Source organism: Trachemys scripta, chromosome 4 (assembly GCF_013100865.1).
Source record: "Trachemys scripta elegans isolate TJP31775 chromosome 4, CAS_Tse_1.0, whole genome shotgun sequence".
Taxonomy (NCBI): Eukaryota; Metazoa; Chordata; order Testudines; family Emydidae; genus Trachemys; species Trachemys scripta.
The window spans coordinates 98308956-98331022 of NC_048301.1; the positions used below are offsets into that span (position 1 = coordinate 98308956).

Here is a 22067-nt window from a genome sequence, read left to right on the forward strand (position 1 = left end):
GGGTGGGGAGAGGGATTGGAGCAGTCAGGGGACAGGGAGCAGAGGGGTTTAGATGGGTCGGGAGTTCTGGGGGGGGCTGTCAGGGGGTGGGGAGTGGTTGGATGGGGCGTGGGAGTCCCAGGGGTCTGTCTGGGGGCGGGGGGGGGGAAGATAAGGGTTGGGGCAATCAGGGTACAGGTAGGGGGTAGGGTCCTAGGGGGCCAGTTAGGAGGGGGGGAGGGTCTCAGGAGGGGGCAGTCAGGGGACAAGAGGCAGGGAGGCTTAGGTAGGGGGTGGAGTCCTGGGGGGCAGTTAGGGGCAGGGGTCCCAGGAGGGGGCAGTCAGGGGACAAGGAACGGGGGGAGGGTTGGGGGTTCTGAGGGGGGCGGGAAGTGGGAGGGGCAGGACAGGGGCGGGGCTCCTCCCGTCCTCTTTTTTGCTTGCTGAAATATGGTAACCCTAGTGTTGCTGGGCTTGTAAATGGGTGCCTCCTACACAGGAATACTATAGAGGAAAGGGGCTTTCTGCACTGAGCCCCATCTCCCCTCCTAATGCACCCAAGCAGGGTAGGCATAATTTGGCCCTTTGTTAATAGAGACATTGGCTGATAGACATACTGCAATACATGTGTGTCTGATCCTGTTCTTGCCGAGGTCTGTGTCAAAGCTCCTGTTGGTGCTGTTGGGAACAGCATTGGGCTCTGTATTTGTAAAAGTTTCAGTAACATAAATATAAAAGCAATGCACTTATCAGTTCTGTAGGCAATATTTTCCAAGGATGGCACCTATATATCCTGCCTTTTGGTGTGTAAAATACATGGGGGAAGCACAATGAAATATAAATGAGAAGTGAAAATGTTTATGGCTAATAAAGGGCATGAGCTACAGTGAAACTAGGACAGGTTAGTATGGGAGAGGATTTCTGGGGGAGTGAATCAGAGGTTGAATAAATGGGACACCCAGAAGATATCTTTATGGGAACAAATAAATGAAATAAAGATGGAGGCTTCCCTTTCCCGAAATAAGCAAACAGAAAATAACAAACCAGTAACCACTTTGTCTGTTTTCCAGCCACCACACTTAAAACTCACTTAAAATCACTACCAGTATCTCAAAGCAATCAGCTGTGCACAGACCCTGCTCGACTACGCCACTGTGACGGGTTGGATTACAGAAACCCCCTTGGGAGCTGCCACCCGATGTGCAAAGACTACCCCTGCTTCTGTTTTCCCTGCCAACTCAGGACTCCAGCACCCTGTCTTGCTGAGCCAGACACTTCCGTCTGGCTCCAGACACAGACCCAGGGTCTGAATCACTTGTCCCAAAGCTGCAAGTTTACCTGAAAACAGCTTGCAGTAGCGTGCTTGTCTTTAGCACTCAGATGCCCAACTCCCAATGGGGTCTAAACCCAGATAAATCCGTTTTACCCTGCATAAAGCTTATGCAGGGCAAACTCATAAATTGTTCGCCCTCTATAACACTGATAGAGAGATATGCACAGTTGTTTGCTCCCCCAGGTATTAATACATACTCTGAGTAAATTACTAAATAAAAAGTGATTTTATTAAATACAGACAGTAGGATTTAAGTGGTTCAAAGTAGTAACAGACAGAACAAAGTAAGTCACAAGCAAAATAAAATAAAATGCGCAAATCTATGTCTAATCAAACTGAATACAGATAATCTCACTCTCAGAGATGCTTCAGTAAATTTTCCTCAGACTGGACACCTTCCAGGCCTGGGCACAATTCTTTCCCCTGGTGCAGCTCTTGTTGCAGCTCAGGTGATAGCTAGGGGATTCTTCATAATGGCTTCTTCTCCTCTCTCTTCTCTTCCCCCCTTTATATATCTTTTGCATAAGGCGGGAACTCTTTGTCTCTCTGGGTTTCCACCCCCCCTCACTGGAAAAGCACCAGGTTAAAGATGGATTCCAGTTCAGGTGACATGATTACATGTCACTGCAAGACTTCATTACTCACTTGCCAGCACACACATATACAGGAAGACTCACAGGTAAATACAGCCATCTGCAGACAATGGGAGTTATCAAGATTCCAAACCATCATTAATGGTCCACACTTTACACAATTACAATAGGCCCTTAGAGTTACATTTTATATTTCTAGTTTTAGATACAAAAGTGGTACATTTATACAAATCAGATGATCATACTCAGTAGATTATAAGCTTTGTAATGATACCTTACAAGAGACCTTTTGCATGAGGCATACCCCAGTTACTTACATTCACTTATTACCGTATTTTCTCTAAAACTGTCTCAGTTACATTATATTGACTTATTATCAAGTTTTTATAAAACCATATAGACTGCACAACGTCACAGAGGCCATCAGGACAATTCAATTACTTTTCATATGTGCTACCACTTAAAAGTAAATATGTATATTTTTATAAGTTTAACAAAGCCTTCTCAGAAAAAGTTGGCTAAAATGAAATTGTGGAAACTGTTCAGTCCACAAAAAAGTACCACATTTCTGCAAGTATCAACAAGTATTTAATCTTGCACAAATCTTACTTTTGATTGTGGAAATCCAAGGCATTAGCTCCTGGATTAGTTTGGGATTTGATATGCCCAAAATACGATATGTTGAGGAAAACATAATTATCTTGCCAATAGACATTTAACCCAGTCATTTTACACACTTGTGCATCAAAGGGAGAAATGTATAGACTTTACAAATCCATACGGCAAAAAAATAAATATGAGATATTGAACAACATGCCCTTTCACCTACTTGAGGAGAGAAATCAGCATATTGGGAAAATTGGCAGAATAATGAGATAAGCAATCTGGAAGATATGTATGCTGACACTGTGTTTAAAGTGTTTGATCATCTGAAGGACAAATAAAAGCTGCACAAAAAGTACTTTTGTAAATATTTGCAGATGAGCCACTGTATTAAATCAGTCGTGAAAGATTCAGGCTTGGGTTTTTTTTTTCCCAAGAGTAAACATTTTGTAAACTCATTACTACAAACATAATTGGTGCAGGAAATAAGTATATAAAATTTAAACCTACTTGAATGATCTGGAGAATTACCAGTGTAAATCCTTGAAAAGCGTATGGGAAAGCGCATTGTGGAAAGAATATTATGGTTATGACACTAAGTGTCAGAGTGAGATATAAAGCTTAAAAAGATGCAAAGAGCTGTGCTTCAGACCGGTGACGAGGTCACAGCACTCACCACACAGTGTATAGGATGGAATAAAGTGATAGTAAGTATTGCTGAAGATGTGCAAATATGACAGGTTGTTAAAGACACATGCTGGGGGATTGCTCAGATGTTTTAAAATATTGACATATTATGGGATCATTCAGAATGAATAATTAAACAGATGAGGCCAGTGGATTCTGGAGTGCTGATGTTAAATGATATTTCCAGATTGAAAAGACTGAAAACAAAATATGAATGCCGGAGCCAGTAATATGGATTGGGATTTTCAAAGTGCTCAGCACTGGCCTAACCCTGCTCCCACTGATGTGAATGGTGGGAGCAGAGTTAGGCCAAAGCTGAGTGCTTCTGAATATCTCGCCCATACGAGCTAGAACAACATAACCAATATACACGGAATGACAAAGACTTTCAGTGGCCAAAATAATAATGTTAGACATTGGAAGGCCATTGAGCCACCAAGAGCAGAAGAGCATTAGCAGCTATTGCCGTATCTGAATGAGCAGAACACAGGATGAGTTAGAATGTCAGGAGTGCGTGTGGCAACCTGTCTTGGATCCTGGTAAACAATAGGAAAGATCACTTTTGCTGATCAGACATTCTGAAATAATATAAGGAGAAGTGACTGGTGATGTACTGATCTGTTCTAACCCAGCGCACGAGGAACAGTCTGCACAGGTTTCTGGAGATCAGCAGCAGGCCAGCACCTGGCCCATAGGTTTTACAGGAAATGTATTAAAAATTGGTGGGAGTGTAGAAGATATAAGTAAAATGCTGTAGGCTAAAGGTTATTAATTCTTCAGGGAAGTAGTTGATCATTATGGGTCTGTAGGTGCAGAAAGCCTCTGTGGTTAAACTGGTGCCGTCAGCTATATATATAGAGAGGGGATTTTGGTGGCTACATAGAAGGTCTGCAGAGCCTCCCAGGAGCAGCCCAGTGGATCCCTGTGCCTCGTGAGAAGGAGAAACAGATGTTGTTGAGATGGTGCTAAAGGCTGTGGTCATTAGGGGAGAGTAGTCTTCACCCCACATTTCCACTGCTCTCTGTGGAGAAGGGGAGGATTTCTCTTCCTCCACACTGCAAATCTCAGCACATTGGGGGTGGCGCTGCCCAGAATGTGCCTTTAAAGTCTGTGCTGCACAGTTATGTGCCCACTGATCTATTTTGCACAAGCAAATGTGGGATTTGCACATGTGACAGGGACCAGACAAACTCTGCAGGTGCCATATATGTGCCAAGTTTTGGCTCTCTAGTTTAATTCCATTTCAGTATTTGTTTGCAAAACTTTCCAAGCAACTTTTGAAAGCAGGAGTTGAAGGGCTTGTTGCACAGGGGTTACAGGTGCAGGGTCAGGCCCTAAGTCCACTTCAGAACTGCAGAATGTGTCAAATAATATCCGCACTATTTTTCTAAAACCCATAATACCTGGCTTACAATGTGTATGAGAGCACTGGGCTGTAATGTGCCTCATTCAACTATAAGAACACTGGAAGTGTGCTTTAGGACATAAGGTAACCTCCCCAGAAGGGCTAAGGAGAAACCTCCCTCATGGGTAGGTTATTCCATAATTGTCAATTATGGGATTTCTTGGACCTTTGTCTGAAGCATCTGGTAGTAGTTGCTGTCAAAACAGGCTGCCAAACTACCTGGACCACGTATCTGATCCAGCATGGTAGTTCCTATGATCCTATTTTTTGTGTCTTAGTTTCTGGGGGGGGGGGGTCTTTATTTGTGAGATAATTGTCTTTTATTACCAGGCATTTTTTTAAGACTGTTTTATTTTGGGACATGGTCATATGAACTGCTCTATTTATTTTATTTTATTTTGCCTTAGATTTTTTCCAGGATTTTCTGATAAAAGCCTCCTGCAAAAGCACCTCAAGGGATACAGTAATGATTATATTTTGTTTGTACAACAAAGTCCTACAGTGTATCCATTTTATATATATTTATATTACATTGTTTCATTTAAAAACAGGATTAGAGTGGAATGTAACCTATTGTACCATAACAAACAGAGTTCTAAATACAGTAAGACATTTTCCAATTAAAACCTGATACATCTAAGACAACCATGGTAACAGTCTTCCTAGTGATCTCATATGAGAATTTCCATTTTGAGGTAAAACAAAATGTCTTATTTATATCAGTCACATTACCCCTTACCCGTTTTAGTATGGTTAGTACATTATCCTCTGTAATAACCCAAGAGAATGTCAGTTTCAATTTTACACTAATGATTAACTTTGTCTCATATAATTGGCTTTTGTCAAAGCTATATTAAATAGCAGTCTGTTCACTGTACACAGTATTTGTACCTGGTTTTTGTTTTTCCTTGGTTGGCTTTTTTGTTATCTTGCTGTAGTACCTAGAAAATGTACTGAATAAAAATGTGTGAATTTAGACCTTGTTTCTTGACGACCTATGTAGCTATTTATGCCTGGGCAAAGTGCGTGTAACATGGGTATGAAATGCTATTGCAGGTGTGAGTGAGTGGAGAGTTCCAAACTGGTAGATTTTGAACTCACTTTCCACAGGTGCCAGGCAGTGGAGAATCAGCCCCTTAAAGTCTGAGTGTGTCTACATTGCAGCTGGGAGCAAGCCTCCCAGTTCAGGTACACAGACACTTGCTAGCTTAGCTCGAGCTAACACGCTAAAAATAGCAGTGTGGCTGTTGTGGCACCAACAGAGGTTTGGGTTAGCCACCCAAACTCAGACCCACCCACCCAACCCCCCGAGTCTGAGCTTGCTTGGCTAGCTCAAGCCTCTGCCAGTAGCACAACATCCACACTGCTATTTTCAGTCCACTATCTTGAGCTGAGCTATTGCAAGTCTGCGAACCCGAGCTAGGAAGCTGCTCTCAGCTGCAGTGAAGATACACTCAAAGGGTCTCACTTTCTCCCAGCTTTCATCTGGGTTCTGCTGACAGAATCCCCCAGTGGTGGAAAATTTGCCAAATCTTTGTTGTTGGGAGGCCAGGAGCTGGCTTGTGAAGACCAGAAAGTGAGTGGACCCAGCAGGACCATGTGCTGTGGGAGATGGATTGAGTCAATGCGTCTCCTAGGAAGCCTGTGCTTCACTCTTAGGGAATGCTGGCTGGACCTTTCAAGCTGCCCTTTCCCAGTGGCACTCCAAGGAGAGTCACAGCAGTAAACTATCCAAGAGAACACAGCATCTTAACCGCAGTTCCAAGTCATCTCCACAGACATCTCTGGCTGTGCTGCTGCAGAAGCTACTCCTTGTGCTGAGGGGTTGTAGTTCTTCACAGGCTGGGTTGTATTGAATTATATGATATCCCAAGACCATATCTGTCCTAGAAACAGAGTCACAGCCAATCACCATATTTTTATGATTATTATTGATTATCATATTGTAATGCCTAGGAACCCCAGCCCTGGGCCAGGACCCCATTATGCTAGACACACCTGCGTGTGGGTTCCTGTCCCATCTGACCTCCAGAAAAATTGAATTCTTAAAATAAACCACAAGTCCTGAAGATATGGGGATCTCCCTGAAGGGCAGCTTTTATCCTTTTGAAAAGGAGAAAACAGCCCAATGGGTCAAAGTTTCTGTGTCTCCTTCCCCTCTGAGGGAAAGCCGCACTTCCAGGATTCTCCAGTTGAGGGCATGGGCTGAGACAACCACACTCTAGAAATCAGGGAATGGAGCAGGGGGCCCCGACACAAAGTATTTACATTAAAATAAGAAAAATGGCCTGTAGGTGAGTCTGGTTCATCTCGCCACCTGATGGGGCCACACAGGGGAGTTTACTGTGGTCCTGGAGTGACTCGTGTGGGCTGCAGACTGAAGATAGATGGATCCACAGAGAGTTCATTGGCAGGAACTTTCCTCCCCCAGCCTTCTTGACAGCTCTGCAGATACCCTGTGTGCTGGCTTTAAAAATCCATGTTGATCTTCTATAGCAAGGAGTCTTATTCAATGATTAGAGAAGAACGCAAGCAAAACCATTTGGACCCAGATCCCCAAGTCACACTCTATTCCACACTCTTCCCCCATTTTGGGAGGGTGTTTGTAGGAGGGGCGGAGGCCTGTCATAAAATGCGGCTCTGGATTAAGATTCTAATTCTGAACTCTGAAGTTTGGTGCATTCTGATCCTCGGCTTTGGTCGAGACCCCTCTCTAGTTCTGAACACATTGGCCTGATGGAGGGGCCACAGCCTGTGCAGCTGGGGGGCCATAAGTACACTGGGCTGGGCTCAAGAGAAACAACAAAAATCTGATCTGATGCACAAACTGATGGCAGAGCTCTTTGCTGTGAGCCTGCTTCACATTCTGTTTTTCTAATGCTCTCAGCCTTTAAACCAAACCAGCAGCAGATCTGAGCAGATGCCCAAAGAAAGGGGCCCTGCTGTTAAAAAAAGAAACTGTCAAACCTCATCTAATTTATGCAGAAGAATGATGGCAGGGAGATTCTCCATCCCTTTTGGAACCATCCTCCCTTCCACACACCCTTCGTTTGGTTCATTCACACACGCAGCTTGTATGCTGCTGTACATCAGAACCCAGCAGAAGAAACACATGGGGAGATTTCTCTGGAATATGTTTTTGAAAGTTTATATTGTTGATAGGACAAGACCTCCCTACGTTCCAGAGCCTCTCCCTGTCTCATCCTGACATCCTGTTTGAATTTTGGCTTGGGGATGCATCCCTTGATTACTCCAGTTTCAAAACAACCCCAAAAGCCAGGTGGGATTAAAACAAAGTACAATTTCCAATCTGCTGCAAGAGTGAATGCGTACTATGAAAGCATATGACCTGACCTGCCATCTACACTGCAGTGTTGTACCGATGTCTAATCTGATGTCTCTTTTGCAATATATCCCAATGATACATTACTGTAGTCAAAGATCTGTCATCATCTTAGTTAGAACTAATTGTGGCTAAAGCTCCAATGGCTTTGATTGGGCTCATTGGAAATCCAAAACATCAGATGCCAATCCAAAGTGAATCCATGTATTTGGCAGGTCCCAGGAAGCCATGCAACCCTCCTTTCCCACACAGCATGCCCTCTGCTTTATCTCCATGGTGTTCCCTTCTCACACAATCCATAGCAATCCTTCACTTCTCCCTCACAATCTCTTCTTGCTAGCAATACCCACTGGCCTATTGGGGATCTTGAGGTGATAGCTAACAGGTCGCCTTTTCTTCCTTTCTCCCATTTCAGGAGGTGTCTTTTTCCAGGAGGCCCTTTGCTCCATTCCTGCTTCTTTGAGTTTGGGTGTGGGGCCATGATGCACCCTTCCCTTTCCTACCAGTTTGCTGGGCCTGTGTACACCCCTATGGAGGAGCAGAGGAATGCAGAAAGTCTCCATTAGTCCCATTGCTTCAGGCCCTCTGAAGTGAAAGTGCTATGGAGCAACTGGCATTCCCTAGTATATTATGGGAGTCTGAAATCCTCAAAAAGGAGTCAGAGGACCAAGGCAGCTTCCTACCCACTTTGCAAAAAGAAGAACAGGAGTACTTGTGGCACCTTAGAGACTAACAAATTTATTAGAACATAAGCTTTCGTGGACTACAGCCCACTTCTTCGGATGCATATAGAATGGAACATATATTGAGGAGATATATATACACACATACAGAGAGCATAAACAGGTGGGAGTTGTCTTACCAACTCTGAGAGGCCAATTAATTAAGAGAAAAAAAACTTTTGAAGTGATAATCAAGATAGCCCAGTACAGACAGTTTGATAAGAAGTGTGGGCTGTAGTCCATGAAAGCTTATGCTCTAATAAATTTGTTAGTCTCTAAAGTGCCACAAGTACTCCTGTTCTTCTTTTTGCGGATACAGACTAACACGGCTGCTACTCTGAAACCTACCCACTTTGGTGTCTTTACTAATCCAGACTACTAAATTATTAATTTGAACAGCTGGTCTCACTTTCTCCCAGCTTTCTGTCTTACTTTTAAAGTGTGTGCGTACGTACGAATGGCCAGGCAGTGAGATGGTAGATTAGGCAAGAAACTCTGAATAGCTCAGCTAGATTTCAAGCACCTGGGAAAGAAGGTCTTTTTTAAAACAAAAAGAATGAGGAGTACTTGTGGCACCTTAGAGACTAAGAAATTTGTTTGGGCATAAGCTTTTGTGGGCTAAAACCCACTTCATCTTATCCATGCAGTGGAAAATACAGTAGGAAGATATATATACACAAAGAACATGAAAAAACGTGTGTTGCCATACCAACTGTAACGAGACTGATCAATTAAGGTGGGCTATTATCAGCAGGAGAAAAAAAACTTTTGTAGTGATAATCAGGATGGCCCATTTCAAACAGTTGAGAAGAAGGTGTGAGTAACAGTAGGGGAAAAGGCTCCTTTTTAGCGTAAAGAGCCATGGTTTCCCTTAGACATAATCTCAGAACAGAGGCGAAAGCAGGGTTTGCAGCAGCAGAGTCCAGGGTAAACACTGTGTAGCAAGGCTGCTTCAGTCTTTGTGCTGGCCAAGAAAACTAGCAGAACCCCCCACTCCTGATCCTCACCCTTCTGTTTCACAGCTCAACTCGTGGTGGTTTATTTTCATCCTCCTGGGAATCAGTACCCTATTATCTGTGAGACTAATTAGAATTCCTGCAAGCAGGGCTGGATGAAGATTAAGAATGTACTCAGCCCCACAAAAACAAGAGACGCCATATGCTTTATTCCCCCTTTCCTCAAGGAAGTGGGCAGTATATGCTCTGCATGCAAGCTGACTCCCAGCTGCCCCTTACCCAACAGCCCCACACTCAGAAAGGGGCTTGGATGAAGCAGTGGGGTATTAAGCAGCAGGCCATGTTGTCAACCGTTTATACCTATCCACCAGTCACCTGACTGTGATGTGGGGCCAGGAGAAGAATATAAGAATGGCCATACTTTTGGCCTTCACAACATCCCCTGGCAACGAATTCCACAGGTTGACTATGAGAGCGTCCTTGCAAACTCCTCAGGTCAGGTCATTTGATATTAGCCTTTATCTTGTTCTGACAGGATAAAGCAAAAATAGTCCTGGGAAATACACTGATGAAGGGGGTCTTTCCAGCTGGAATAGAACTGGCATAATGGCTCTATGTTGCCTCTCCCCGCAGCGTAGGAGCTATGTGGTGGCGCTCATACTATTCTCAGCTACCCACTGACCTCGGAGTGGGCATGGGCCGGCTGTCCGGATTCAGCATATCTAGTGGCCAAGTTCCATGTGCAGGTTAAAGCTGCCATCCCTTGGTGGGACCATTGAGGCTGAATAGTGGTGCAAACACCGTCTGTCTTTCCTAGGATTGGACCCATCCCCAGGGGGTAGAGGCCACCACTGATGCAAAGAGTAAATCAAGCCCAGATGTGGATGGCCACGGAGGGTTAGCTGTAACACACATGCTCACAACGTTTTCCTGGGGAATTAACAAAGTACAGTATGAGAAGCAGGTGCTGTTTCTCTAATGTGAAGCTGCAGCCAGAGGGACAGTTTCAGCCAGGGAGACCCGTTGATATAGGATCATGCAGGTTAATGCCTGGTTTTTACAAACTCCTGACTTTAGTCATGTTTAATAGGAGTAAATCATTTCACTTCAAGATTCCAGCCCCTGAGAACCTCCCCAGCCTGAGACGTTTGCTCTTTTGCTCTTCGTGATGATTTGCGTGTACCGAGGAGGCTCTGCTATTGGCAAAGAGAAATCCCTAAAATACAAGATCATCATGTATAATGAATATGAGCAGGGAAGATGCCTAGCACTCATAAACTCAGTGACATGTAACCTTTAAGATATTTGTAAGGAATAATATTTCATAGGGCAGGGTCTTTGAATAAACTGCATGGTTATTGTTTCTGGTCTTATAGATGACCCAGGAATGTGATGTTTTTACTGGCACTCAGTAAGACAGCTCTTGGCTGGTAGCTGTCCAAGACTCCTGGCATGACTTCGACATTCCTGCAGATTTGACACAATGATTTTAACCAAAATCCCACATGCTTGATATAATCACTCAATGCCTTTAGAAAGGGTTTTATACCTAATATGGACAAAAAAGGATTCTGCTGTTTTCAGAGATGTGACGTGTGGTGAGCAGGTTTGGATTCAGAAATACACTCATCTGTGTTCACTTAAGTGCAGCATTTTTTCATGGTCTTTATTATAACAGCACAGGCACCTGCTGACTGTCCCAGCGATTCTCAGATTTAAAAAACACAGCCGTCCTCCAGCTTCTTCTGAATCAGCTCTGCATGGCATGTAAATGATAAACCCACTTTGTGGAAACAACTTGCATAATCCTCATAGTCTAATGACAAGACACTGAAACTAAATGCCACCAACTTGTTATGGTAAAAGGGGAAAGTTCATTATCCACTTTGATTAAATATAAAAGTAAGCAAAAGCAGACAGAAATTATGACATCGGGCTCCTCTGCCATAGTATTATTAGTATGGGGGCTGATTCTTCCACTGTTTTCCATCTTGTGTAATCATTTACACAGCTGTGCAAAGTGGGTGTAAAATGATACCAACTCAGAGTGTTGGAGTGTTACACAGGCTTTTCATTCATTTTGCACAGGCAGAAAGACTCCACAAGGTGCGGGGCAACAGAGAACTAGACCCACTGTCTGAGATCCTACTCGGAATTCTTTAATGGCAGGGCAAAGTAGTTTGGTAGCATGTCTGCAGTGGGTTGGTGCAGGGTGTTTGCAGTTCCTAGACAAGGAGAGACAGGAATTCCTGCAGTAATGTCAGGTCTGGGGCAGTCCCTGCGTTCTATCTCAATAGCACGTCATGCCAACTGATCCGTTGAAAGGTGACTTTTGTTGAGTTCAGAGACTTCCTTTTGGTCATGGTTCTGTGCCCAATGGAAAAAGGAGAATGGGCTATTACACCTTTCAAAGGTATTTCCATCTGCAGACCTGCTGTCCCTATGCAGGGCAGTAGCAAATACAGGTGACTTTGGATGACATTCTGGTAGTCTAGGACTTGATCCAATGCCCTTTGCAGTGGGAATCTTCCCACTAACATCAGTGGATTTTGGATCAGGTCTCTGATTTCCCATGGGTGGTGATTCAGGAAACCTCTTAAGCACATGCGTAAGTGTTTTCCTGAATAGGGCTACATAAGCACAGCCATACTAGGTCAGACCAATGGTCCTCCTAGCCCAGTATCCTGTCTTCCAACAGTGACCAGTGCCAGATGCTTCGGAGGGAATGAACAGAACAGGGCAATTTCAAGTGGTCCATACACTGTAATCCAGACCCAACTTCTGGCAGTTAGAGGTTCAGGGACACCTGGAGCATGGAGTTGCATCCTGAGCATCTTGGCTAATAGCCATTGATGGGCCTATCCTCTAATAACTTATCTAATTCTTTTTTGAACTCAGTTATACTTTTGGCCTTCACAACATCGCCTGGCAACGAGTTCCACAGGTTGACTATACATGTTTGTTTTAAATCTGCTGCCAATTAATTTAATTGGATAGCTCATGGTTTTTGTGTTATATAAAGGGGTAAATAACTTTTCCATTCACTGTCTCTACAATAACCATGATTTTATAGCCCTCTATGATATTCCCCCTTAGTTGTCTCTTTTCTAAGCTGAACAGTGCCAGCCTTTTTAATATCTCCTTGTAGGGAAGCTGTTCCATTCCCCTAATCATTTTTTTTTTTTGCCCTTCTTAGTGCCTTTTCCAATTCTAATATATCTTTTTTGAGATGGGGTGACCAGAACTGCACTCAATATTCAAGGTGTGGGCGTAACATGGATTTATATAGTGACATTATATTTTCTCTCTTATCTATCCCTTTCCTATTGTTTCCTAACATTATATTAGCTTTTTTTTTGCCTGCTGTTGCACACTAAGTGGATGTTTTCAGAGAACTATCCACAATTACTCCAAGATCTCTTTGTTGAGTGGTAACAGCTAATTTAGACTCAATCATTTTGTATGTATAGTTGGGCTTATATTTTCCGATATGCATTACTTTAAACTAATTGACACTGAATTTCATCTGCCATTTTGTAGCCCAGTCACCCAGTTTAGTAAGATTCTGTTCCTGAATCTAGACCATAAGTACTCAGTAGATCTGCCCAACATCCATTGTCCATGAAGAATGGTCCTCAACATTTTTCTGGGTGAAATTAAGGCTTCTGAGATTATTACTATTTTATTGTTCAGTGACAACAAATTTAACTTGGGCCGGAGGGTCGGGGGGTTTGGGGTGGGAGAGGGAGATACAAAGGAAAAAAGGGAAATTCCTGATTTCTTCTAATTTCTGCTGCCTTTCTGTTTGTCCCTGAAATCAGCAAAATATCCCTCTGTGTCAGTTTAATTGCTCAACCTCAAACTGGATGATAGCAGAACTGGAATTCGGCATGTTAAAAATGTAATGGAAAGCCACTGCACATGCCGTGTACATTGCAGCTGTTTGTTATTTAAATATTGACAGTGTGCTTGGCACAATCTGAGGGACAAAGGAAAACTTGGTCTCTGTCCCAGGGAACTCACTCCCACTCAGATGGGATTTTCCAAAGTGCTCAGCACTAGCCTAACTCCGATTGGAGCCAGTGGTTTCAATGGGAGCAGAATTAGGCTGACTCCGAGCACCGGCCATTGGCTTCAATGGAAACAGAGTTGGCTCAATGCTGAGTACTTCAGACTAGCTCATCCCTAAGAGTTAGATTTTGCCCAATGAAGGATGCTTCTTTTTCTTCGCCTGTGCCACCAGACTGTTCCAGGGGCATTGCACCACTCTTAAATACGACTCTTACCAATGCTCCTGCTGGGGTGCGTCTACATTGCTCCCAATACAGAGCTGTGGCTAAATGCCACAATTCAGCACTATATGTGGAGGATACGTTGTGTTCAGCTCAATGGAGCCAATGGCAATTTACACTATTGGAGGATGAGGCCTATTACGAATACATTTCTAGTTGTCTTCAAGAGGGGAATGTACATCAAATTCTCTAGGTAGCTTTTGTTTGTTCATTTGTTTTTGTATGTCAAGCATGACTTTCACTTTTAACCGTTTAGATTATTCAAGTTTTGCACGTTTTTTACATGTGTAAATAAGTAGCTCCCAACTAATGTGGAGGATCTAGGTGAAAACCCTATTGGGATTTAGGTCGTGCACGTCTTTGTTTCGCTCTCTGAGCATACTAGTCTTGAGTTAAGCAGTCTTTGACCATTGTGGTGTGATTGGAAACAAAAATGACCATTAAACCTTCCCTTAGCCTTCCCATTCTCATCCTTTCCAGCAGATACCCAGCCCCCTGTGCAGCCCCACTTTTCCTATTGCCTCAAGGAATAAAAGAGAGCAATTGCTGAGACGCGGTTACAGCCATTTGTAACTGTGCTGTATGGCTGCAAGTTGGCATGATATCGGAGAACAGCTCCGATGCGTTGTGATTTCCAAAGTGGATAAGCATTCTTGATGCCTTTTACTTTCCTGCCTTATGGAAGGAATATCATGCTTTTTCAAGAGTTACTATTTTGATGGAGAAATGGATAGCAAAAGATTTAGCACACTAGCCAAGCCATTGTGCTATATAAGTGTATTTTCTTGTGGCTCAAAATTAAAAAGTAATTTCAGTCTCTCTTTCATTGTTATCAGCCAAGTGGAAAAGGTCCACGTCTACCTGAAGTATATTGTGTCATCAGCCGGCTGGGTTGCTTTGACTTATTTTCCAAGGTAAGTTTCCTTTTCCCTTCCCCCCAATATTTCACTTAATTTGATTACTCACTGAGAAATGTCTATATTAATGAACCAAACACACAGAACTTTTTAATTTGATGGGCAGCAACAGTATTTTACATTTAGACATTTCATTATTATTGGGTACATCAAAGAATGTCTTATTGCTTCTGTGTCTGAAGCAAATCTTGATTTGAAAAACATCTGGGTGTTCGTATGTATTGGCTGCCTGAGGCTTTTTTCCATTGTTTTCTAAAACTATTCTCTGCTGACCTGTAATTCTTGGCATGCATGTTTGAAATGATGGGCCAATACCACTTTTACGCCAGTACTCCCCCACTGCAGTAATGAGGTCAAGAATCAAGATTATTCCATAAGCGGATTCTGTTGTAGTGGGATATTTCCATCACAAGAAGTTGTGTTAACAATAATAATCTAATTAGAAGGAACAAATGTGACACCAAAGTTGCATCATACTTTGATCTGGTTTACTTAAGGAATAAAGTTCCTAGTACAGAAGTTGCAAGACAATAAACAGCTTATTCAGGCTGATTAAACACTGAAGTAAGGCTGAGGCATTTGATAGTCAAAGAAGCAGCTGACTCAGAGTGTACTCCAGTACCATAAACATTCTTTTTACAGTCAACAAAAGGATGTTCAAATAAAACAAAGCAGTCAAAAATATTTTTCTTGCTTAATTAGAGTTTGAAATGTCCAGGCTGCTGCCAACGGAGTGCCTCGAACATCCAAGGGCACGTCCTGTGCAACTTCAGTGAGCATTTAATTGTGATAGAGCCGTACCAACCAGGATTTTAGTGTGATTTGTGAGAGGACAATGATATTTCAGACTCTGAGTGAATACCTTTTTTCCCCCTTTTATACAATTCCTGGTAGCATGTCACACAATTTAGACCTTTCAGCTCATATGTAAATACAGTGTTAAGTAAACGATGTGTCTGTTCGCAAGGAATGTATCACTTTGGCAGTCAGACCAAAGGGAGTTTTACAGAATTTAAGACCAAACTAATAATTATTTAATTAATTAATTTACTGAATACAGTTGGCTAGTTTTTGATTGTGAGGTTAGTTTTTGGATTTGATAAATTCATGACATTTTATATAATTCACGTGATCTAATCATACAGAATGTTATCTTCCATATAAGCATATTTTGAGCTTTGCAAGATAAAACTTCGATTAACATGAATCAAGCTTTAAAAAATCAGATGAAAGTAGTTAATACCAGTCCTATTTATGACATCATATAAAAGGTCAAATCAAAGGGTTGTTCCAATAGCCTCTTGACATAACTGGTGTCTAAATAAAGATGATTGCAACTGATGCAGAAACACCATGCTGGAACATGGTGAATAGAGGTAACAAAAAGCTTGTGGAAGCTAATGATACAGAGATATGTCATGACACACTTCCTTCTCTTTGCTGTTGCTATCTAACTTTGACGGTGGCCTAGTTCTCTGAGGTTTTTGTAGGGGAAAAGATGAAGCAGATATTACAAAATTGAACATTACAATACCTTGCTGCCAGCACACTAGTCAAAAATATCAGTCAAGATGAAGACATGAAGTGTGCACAGGTCCACAGAGTGGAGAGTTTATGCCAGAAAATACCAGAGATGGGCCAGAATTGCAAAAATTCTGTTGGCACATTTGTGCCCAAACCTTGCATTTGCTCATGTGAATGAGCATTTGATGCAAAGTAGTTAGTCAAATATGAAATTACCTGATTGACATATGCAAATAATTTCATTTATGCAAGCTTGCATATCATTAATGTGCTCACTTAGTGGCTGGCTGAAAAGTTTACCCCAAATGTCAGTTTCCTCCTTATCAGTCATATAGTTAAATTGTAGTAAGGGTCTGTTGTTTTTTCTCACTTGTACTAGTTTTACACTGGTAGAATTCCATTGGCTTCAATGGAAGTGATTCCCAGATGATCATGGAAAGGAAGAAGGCATACACTGGTGACATTAGGGACATTTGGCCTAATCCAGAAGTTCTTATTTATTCCTGGTGTGGGTAGAACTCCCATTGAATTTATAGGCCTGGCCCACTGTTAGGAAAGAGCTATTCACTTCTTCCTGCTAATGTGATCACTGGGCCATTGCGTCTGGTTCACACAGAAATAACTAGTCTTAGTTGAAGATTACAGACTCAACTCCCACTAATGTGAGTTTGAATTGAAGGTATTCAGCACCTGGCAAGACGGAGTACTATAGCCCTGAATCAGCTCTTAAATGAAAAAAAGAAGAGTCAGTTTGTAGAACAGATTTGTTCCTGGTGCAGATTAAAATTCTTAAGAGACAGTGAGAACATCCCTTTTTTTCCTAGTTTGTAAAAGCGAAACCAAGGTGCCCCGATTGGTAAAACTAATGGGAAGAAGGAAAGTTATCATGATGGTACACTTAACATAAGTAGACAAAACAGGAAACTGCAGCCTTCATATAAAAACGTGACGGGAGAGACTACTGAGATATTAAACCTTGTACATTACTTAGCTGAGAAGCAGAAAAAGCCCTTTGTTTTTGATTATCTGCATTATTTTAATTCCCCTTGGAGTCCTCTTTGTGCACTGTAGCGATATCTACTTAAAGACAGATTTGAGAACCACAGATTTCCTCACTTCCAAACTCAGCCAGTGCATGCAGTCATGGTCTTGGCAGATATTTTTGCCCATTTTTAGACTCATGAGATGTCTTTGTCCAAACTTTCTTTATTTTAAAAATATATTATTTGTATTGTGCTGACAGTCAGGGTCAGTGCCCCACTAGAATAGACATTGTCCAAACCCATAACATGACACAGTCGCTCCTCCCAACCGCTTTCAATTGACTGTATCTAATTTAAAAGTATGTGATTTATTTAATTTATATTTAGCATATAATGTCAACAACGTAAAGAATCACTTAGCACCTACAAAAAAGGAGACCAGTGTTGGCAACAACACAAAGGCTTGCCTAGGAGATACTAATGCTGGGTCTACACTAAAAAGTTAAGTTGACCCAGGGATGTTGTTCTGGGATGTGAAAAATCCATGCCTCTGAACAACGTAGTTAAGGCAACCTAACCCCTAGTGTAGACAGTGCTAGGTCAGCAGACGAATTCTTCCGTCACCTAGTTACCATCTTTCAGGGAGGTGGATTATCTACAGCAATGGGAGAACATCTCCCATTGCTGTAGTGAGTGTCTACACAGAAGGGCTACAACTGTGCCGCTCTAGCGGTTTAAGTGTAGATGTAGCCAAGGGAACAGAAGGAATAGTATTACGTCAATACTAATTAGCCACTGGGCTGGCCTTCAGTAAGGAGCCTCTCTAATCTGGTGTGAGCGGTTGTCACCCAAGCAAGTTACCTTAAGAACGAAATTAATATAAACTTTTATGATCACCCCCCACTCTCCTTGACTTCAATGGGAGCTGCAAGTACTCAGTATTTGTTAGACGCGCACCATTACTGTTGCAGAGAGGGCGGGGAGTCAGCGCTCCAGTTAGTGCCTTTGATGGCTTTTGGTGTCATTTAGCTATTATTGTAACTCTCCAGCTCATAGTTAAGTATCTTTTCACATTCTGTTTCAATGGAAAGCATTTCCAACAGCAACAAGGGAAAGTGCCTGGCTTTGGCAGACTAACTATTGCGTGGCCCATTGCTCATGAGTAGTGGTTAAAAGATCAGTCTTCCAGGTCAAACCACTAACTGCTTTAAAGCTGGCTTTCCCCTCTTCTTTAGGTTTATCAGCAGCACGTTCTATTTAATATGGGAAAACTTTGCTATGGTCTAATTTATGTTGGCCTGTGTGAATAAAATGAGGAGAAGAAGAAGAAGAAAAAAAAAATCCTCTGAATCTATCTGAGTTCCATCTATTCAGTATACAGCTAAATTGTCTATTCTGTGTCATGGCAAATGGAAAATGACATTAGTACAGACATCCAATGTAAAGAGTAGGGCACGCTTCACAAAACCCACTCAGGATCAGCTGTTTTGAACATAGGGATTGTGAAGCGATCACTGTCTCCTCATTTCAGAATCTGAAGCAGAAAACGCTGTATGCCCAATCTGAATATGTTAAACTGAGGTCCTGCGGTCACAGAATCCTGTTTCACTTTTCCTAAAAGCAAAGATGTCAATCCTGATGTCCTGGCCAAAGTCCAATTCTACCAATCACATTTTGCCTTGTGAAGTCTCCCTACAGTTACCAGTGGATAAATTATTCTTTCCTTACTTTTCTAAAAACTGCTTTGAAGTGTGGCTGGCACAGAATGCCTTCTGTGCTCCATCCCAAAGGTGGCTGCATTTTATCAATAGATGAAATGATCTCGATTTCTCTACATATTCAGCCTTCAGTTACACTCCTGCAACCCCTGTGATTCTGTTGTGACATTAATGGTATTGAACACATGCACATAAGGGGAGAATTAGGCATGTAGTCTGGTACATGTTTGGGACAGAAGATGCTTTAGAAATTTATGTTGTTGTTGTTCTGATATGTTCTCTCTTTCACATCGGACTGTGATGGATCAGATCCTGGATGAGGTTGAAAGGAGAAGGGGCATCTCTGCTGCCTTGGTTTATCCATTTATGAGGAGTCTGATGGAGTCTCCTTTTCCTGCACCTGGAAAGACAATCAAAGTCAAGACTTTTCTGCCTGGAGCTGGAAATGAGGTAAAAGGCTACTGCAAACCTTAAACCCAAAACCCAAAACCCCTACTCCACAAATAATAAAAAGAAGCCAAAGAAAGAAAGCTGAAGATGGGGGAATCATGAAATGTCATGGGAGGGTTCTGGAAAACAGCAGCATAATTACTATTAACAATAATTCCCTTTGATTATTATAAACAGTTTTCTGAAGAGGTAGTTATTTTAATATGTTTGTTGGTTCTCTGGAAGTTTAATAATAAAAAAAAATTCCAACATACTCCAAGTTCTTGTGTATTTAACAGAAGAGTTATGATGTGGCTGAACTTTATTGCAATATTAGCAAGCTAGAAGTCATCCATAGTGTGTTTTCCATTATGACTGTATACCACCAGATCAGGAACTTAGAAGTTATTACAAGCGTCATTGTTCAGAGATATGGAATTGGCTAAAGAATTTACCAGCAGCATTTGGTGACAGTTTTTTAAACATCAGTGTTTTGAAAAAAATAGTCATTTACCTGACCCCCAAAGCAATGGCCTATATTTGGAACAGCAGGCTCTATAAAACATCTTATGGATTTTTAAAGTGTGTGTGTGTGTGTGTTCATTACAGAAACCCAGTTAAAAATGCAAGATGTAAAAGTCCAATAGAAACCTAGTATTGTAGATTATGTGGGCTACTAGAGACTATCAATGTTAGTATGTTGATTAAAAAGTCATTTTTAACTTCAAATTCTGCTGTGTACTCCTGGTATAAATCCATAATAACTCCATTCATTTATTTGGATGGACTAACTGTAGAATTATGGAGAATAGAATTTGTCTGAATGAATGGCGCAGAAAAAAGAAGGTGATTTTCTTCTTCGAATTCTATTTTACTGTCAAGTTCTCTGCCTATTTTTAATTTTTACATCGGATCACATTTTCTAGTGACCTAAAGCCAGTAACTTCAGTGGTGTTACAGTTTGCACCATAATGTCTTTTGGGCTGAAACAAAAAGGGTTCCTTGTAAAAGTGCCCTGTAAGGCACATTTGAAGTCTTCAATCCTCATACTGTGGAAAGCATAAGGAATTCTGAGGGGCTGACTTTAGGAATAAAGGCAAGATTTCATGGTGCTTTCTAGATGCTAATGTATTTGATAACTGGCTCTGTTTAGCTCATGCGCCAGATCCCTTCCATGCAACCTTAATACATGGAAACAAACAAGTACAGTAAAGCAGACAGCAGATCAAAAAGACTTTAATTAGGCTCAGCTTTGTTCTCAGTTACACAAGTGCAATCCCATTGATTTAGGTGAAATTGCACTGGCTTACTTGAGAACAGAATTTGGCCCTTCCACTGTTTCTAAAAACTGTTGTGACTTGCAATGCATCCTACAGCAAGATTATAGTGTTGGAAAACTAAAGGCTTGTCTACACTGGCACTTTACAGCGCTGCAACTTTCTCACTCGGGGGTGTGAAAAAACACCCCTCTGAGTGCAGCAAGTTTCAGCGCTGTAAAGTGCCAGTGTAGACAGTGCACCCATGCTAGGAGCTGTGCTCCCAGCGCTGGGAGCTACTCCCCTCATAGAGGTGGGTTTTTTAGAGCGCTGGGAGAGAACACTCCCGCGTAGTGCCGCGACTACACAAGCCCGTTGCCAGTGTAGATTAGCCCTTAGTAACTAGTTCCCAATGATTTGGCACATTAACATGACGTAACAAGCCTTCAATCACCATGCTGAGAAATGTTTTAATTCTTAATACTGGTCACCTTTATGAAACTTAAAGCAATGGGAGCTAGCATTTACCCCATTGGTAGTATCAGTCAGGAAAACACAATCACTCAACAATGGTATGTTTGCTGATTTTTGCAGCAGTGGTAGGGTGGTGGATATTTGGTGTTACAGTGGGAGAATATTTGTTTGCATATTTTGGGTTTCTTAAAAAAAATCTAATCACAAGATGTGACTCTACACAATATGGATGTGACAGTGATTTTCTTCTGACTGTTCCTATCCTGTCCCTGAGCACAATGGTGTCACAAAAGAACTGCTATCAATCCATTTTGTTTCCACTCTCCTGCACTCTGCTGCTAACTGCAGTGTTATTTTGGAGCAATTTCATAAGGGCTAATTCAGTTTTAAACCAATACCATAATGTTAATGGAATCTGGAAATGTAGGTATGAAAGCATAAAAATACTTTCTACCAATACATTGGCGTTGGCTTTAAGACACACAGGAGGATGGGTAGTATAAGAGATTATTATGGTCCTGGGGATGTGTTCGCTGAGGTTTCAACCAGGCCTTAATCTGACAAAAAATAATACCTATATTATGTAGAGTATAAGGAGTTGGGGTCTTTTTTGGTAAAGTCTGGTCATGTGCAGTATTTTGCAGCTGTCCATTTCCAGTGAGTTTACCCTAGTTCCTCCAAATGTCAGTAGATCATCAGCTGCTGCCCTGCCCTTCTATCTCTTTCTCTCCCTCCTTTGCACTCTATGTATTTTTTACCCTTCTTTGTTTTTCTGTCCACCATCTTTGAAGTCCCAGCCTAAACCTGGCTCACACAGGACTGGATGTTAAAGGGATCATGCAATCCCACAGGT

At 42.0% G+C, this 22067-nt stretch overlaps 1 protein-coding gene across 9 annotated transcripts in view; it reads left to right on the plus strand.

Moving 5' to 3' along the window:
- DENND2B (DENN domain containing 2B) overlaps positions 1–22067 on the plus strand; it is a 291401-nt gene that overhangs the window by 222751 nt on the left and 46583 nt on the right. For all 9 annotated transcript variants that reach the window (XM_034770079.1, XM_034770078.1, XM_034770082.1 and 6 more), the window contains 2 exons: positions 14750–14827; positions 19365–19505. In XM_034770079.1, the coding sequence (XP_034625970.1) occupies positions 14750–14827; positions 19365–19505 (219 nt within the window). The remainder of the gene's footprint in view (positions 1–14749; positions 14828–19364; positions 19506–22067) is intronic.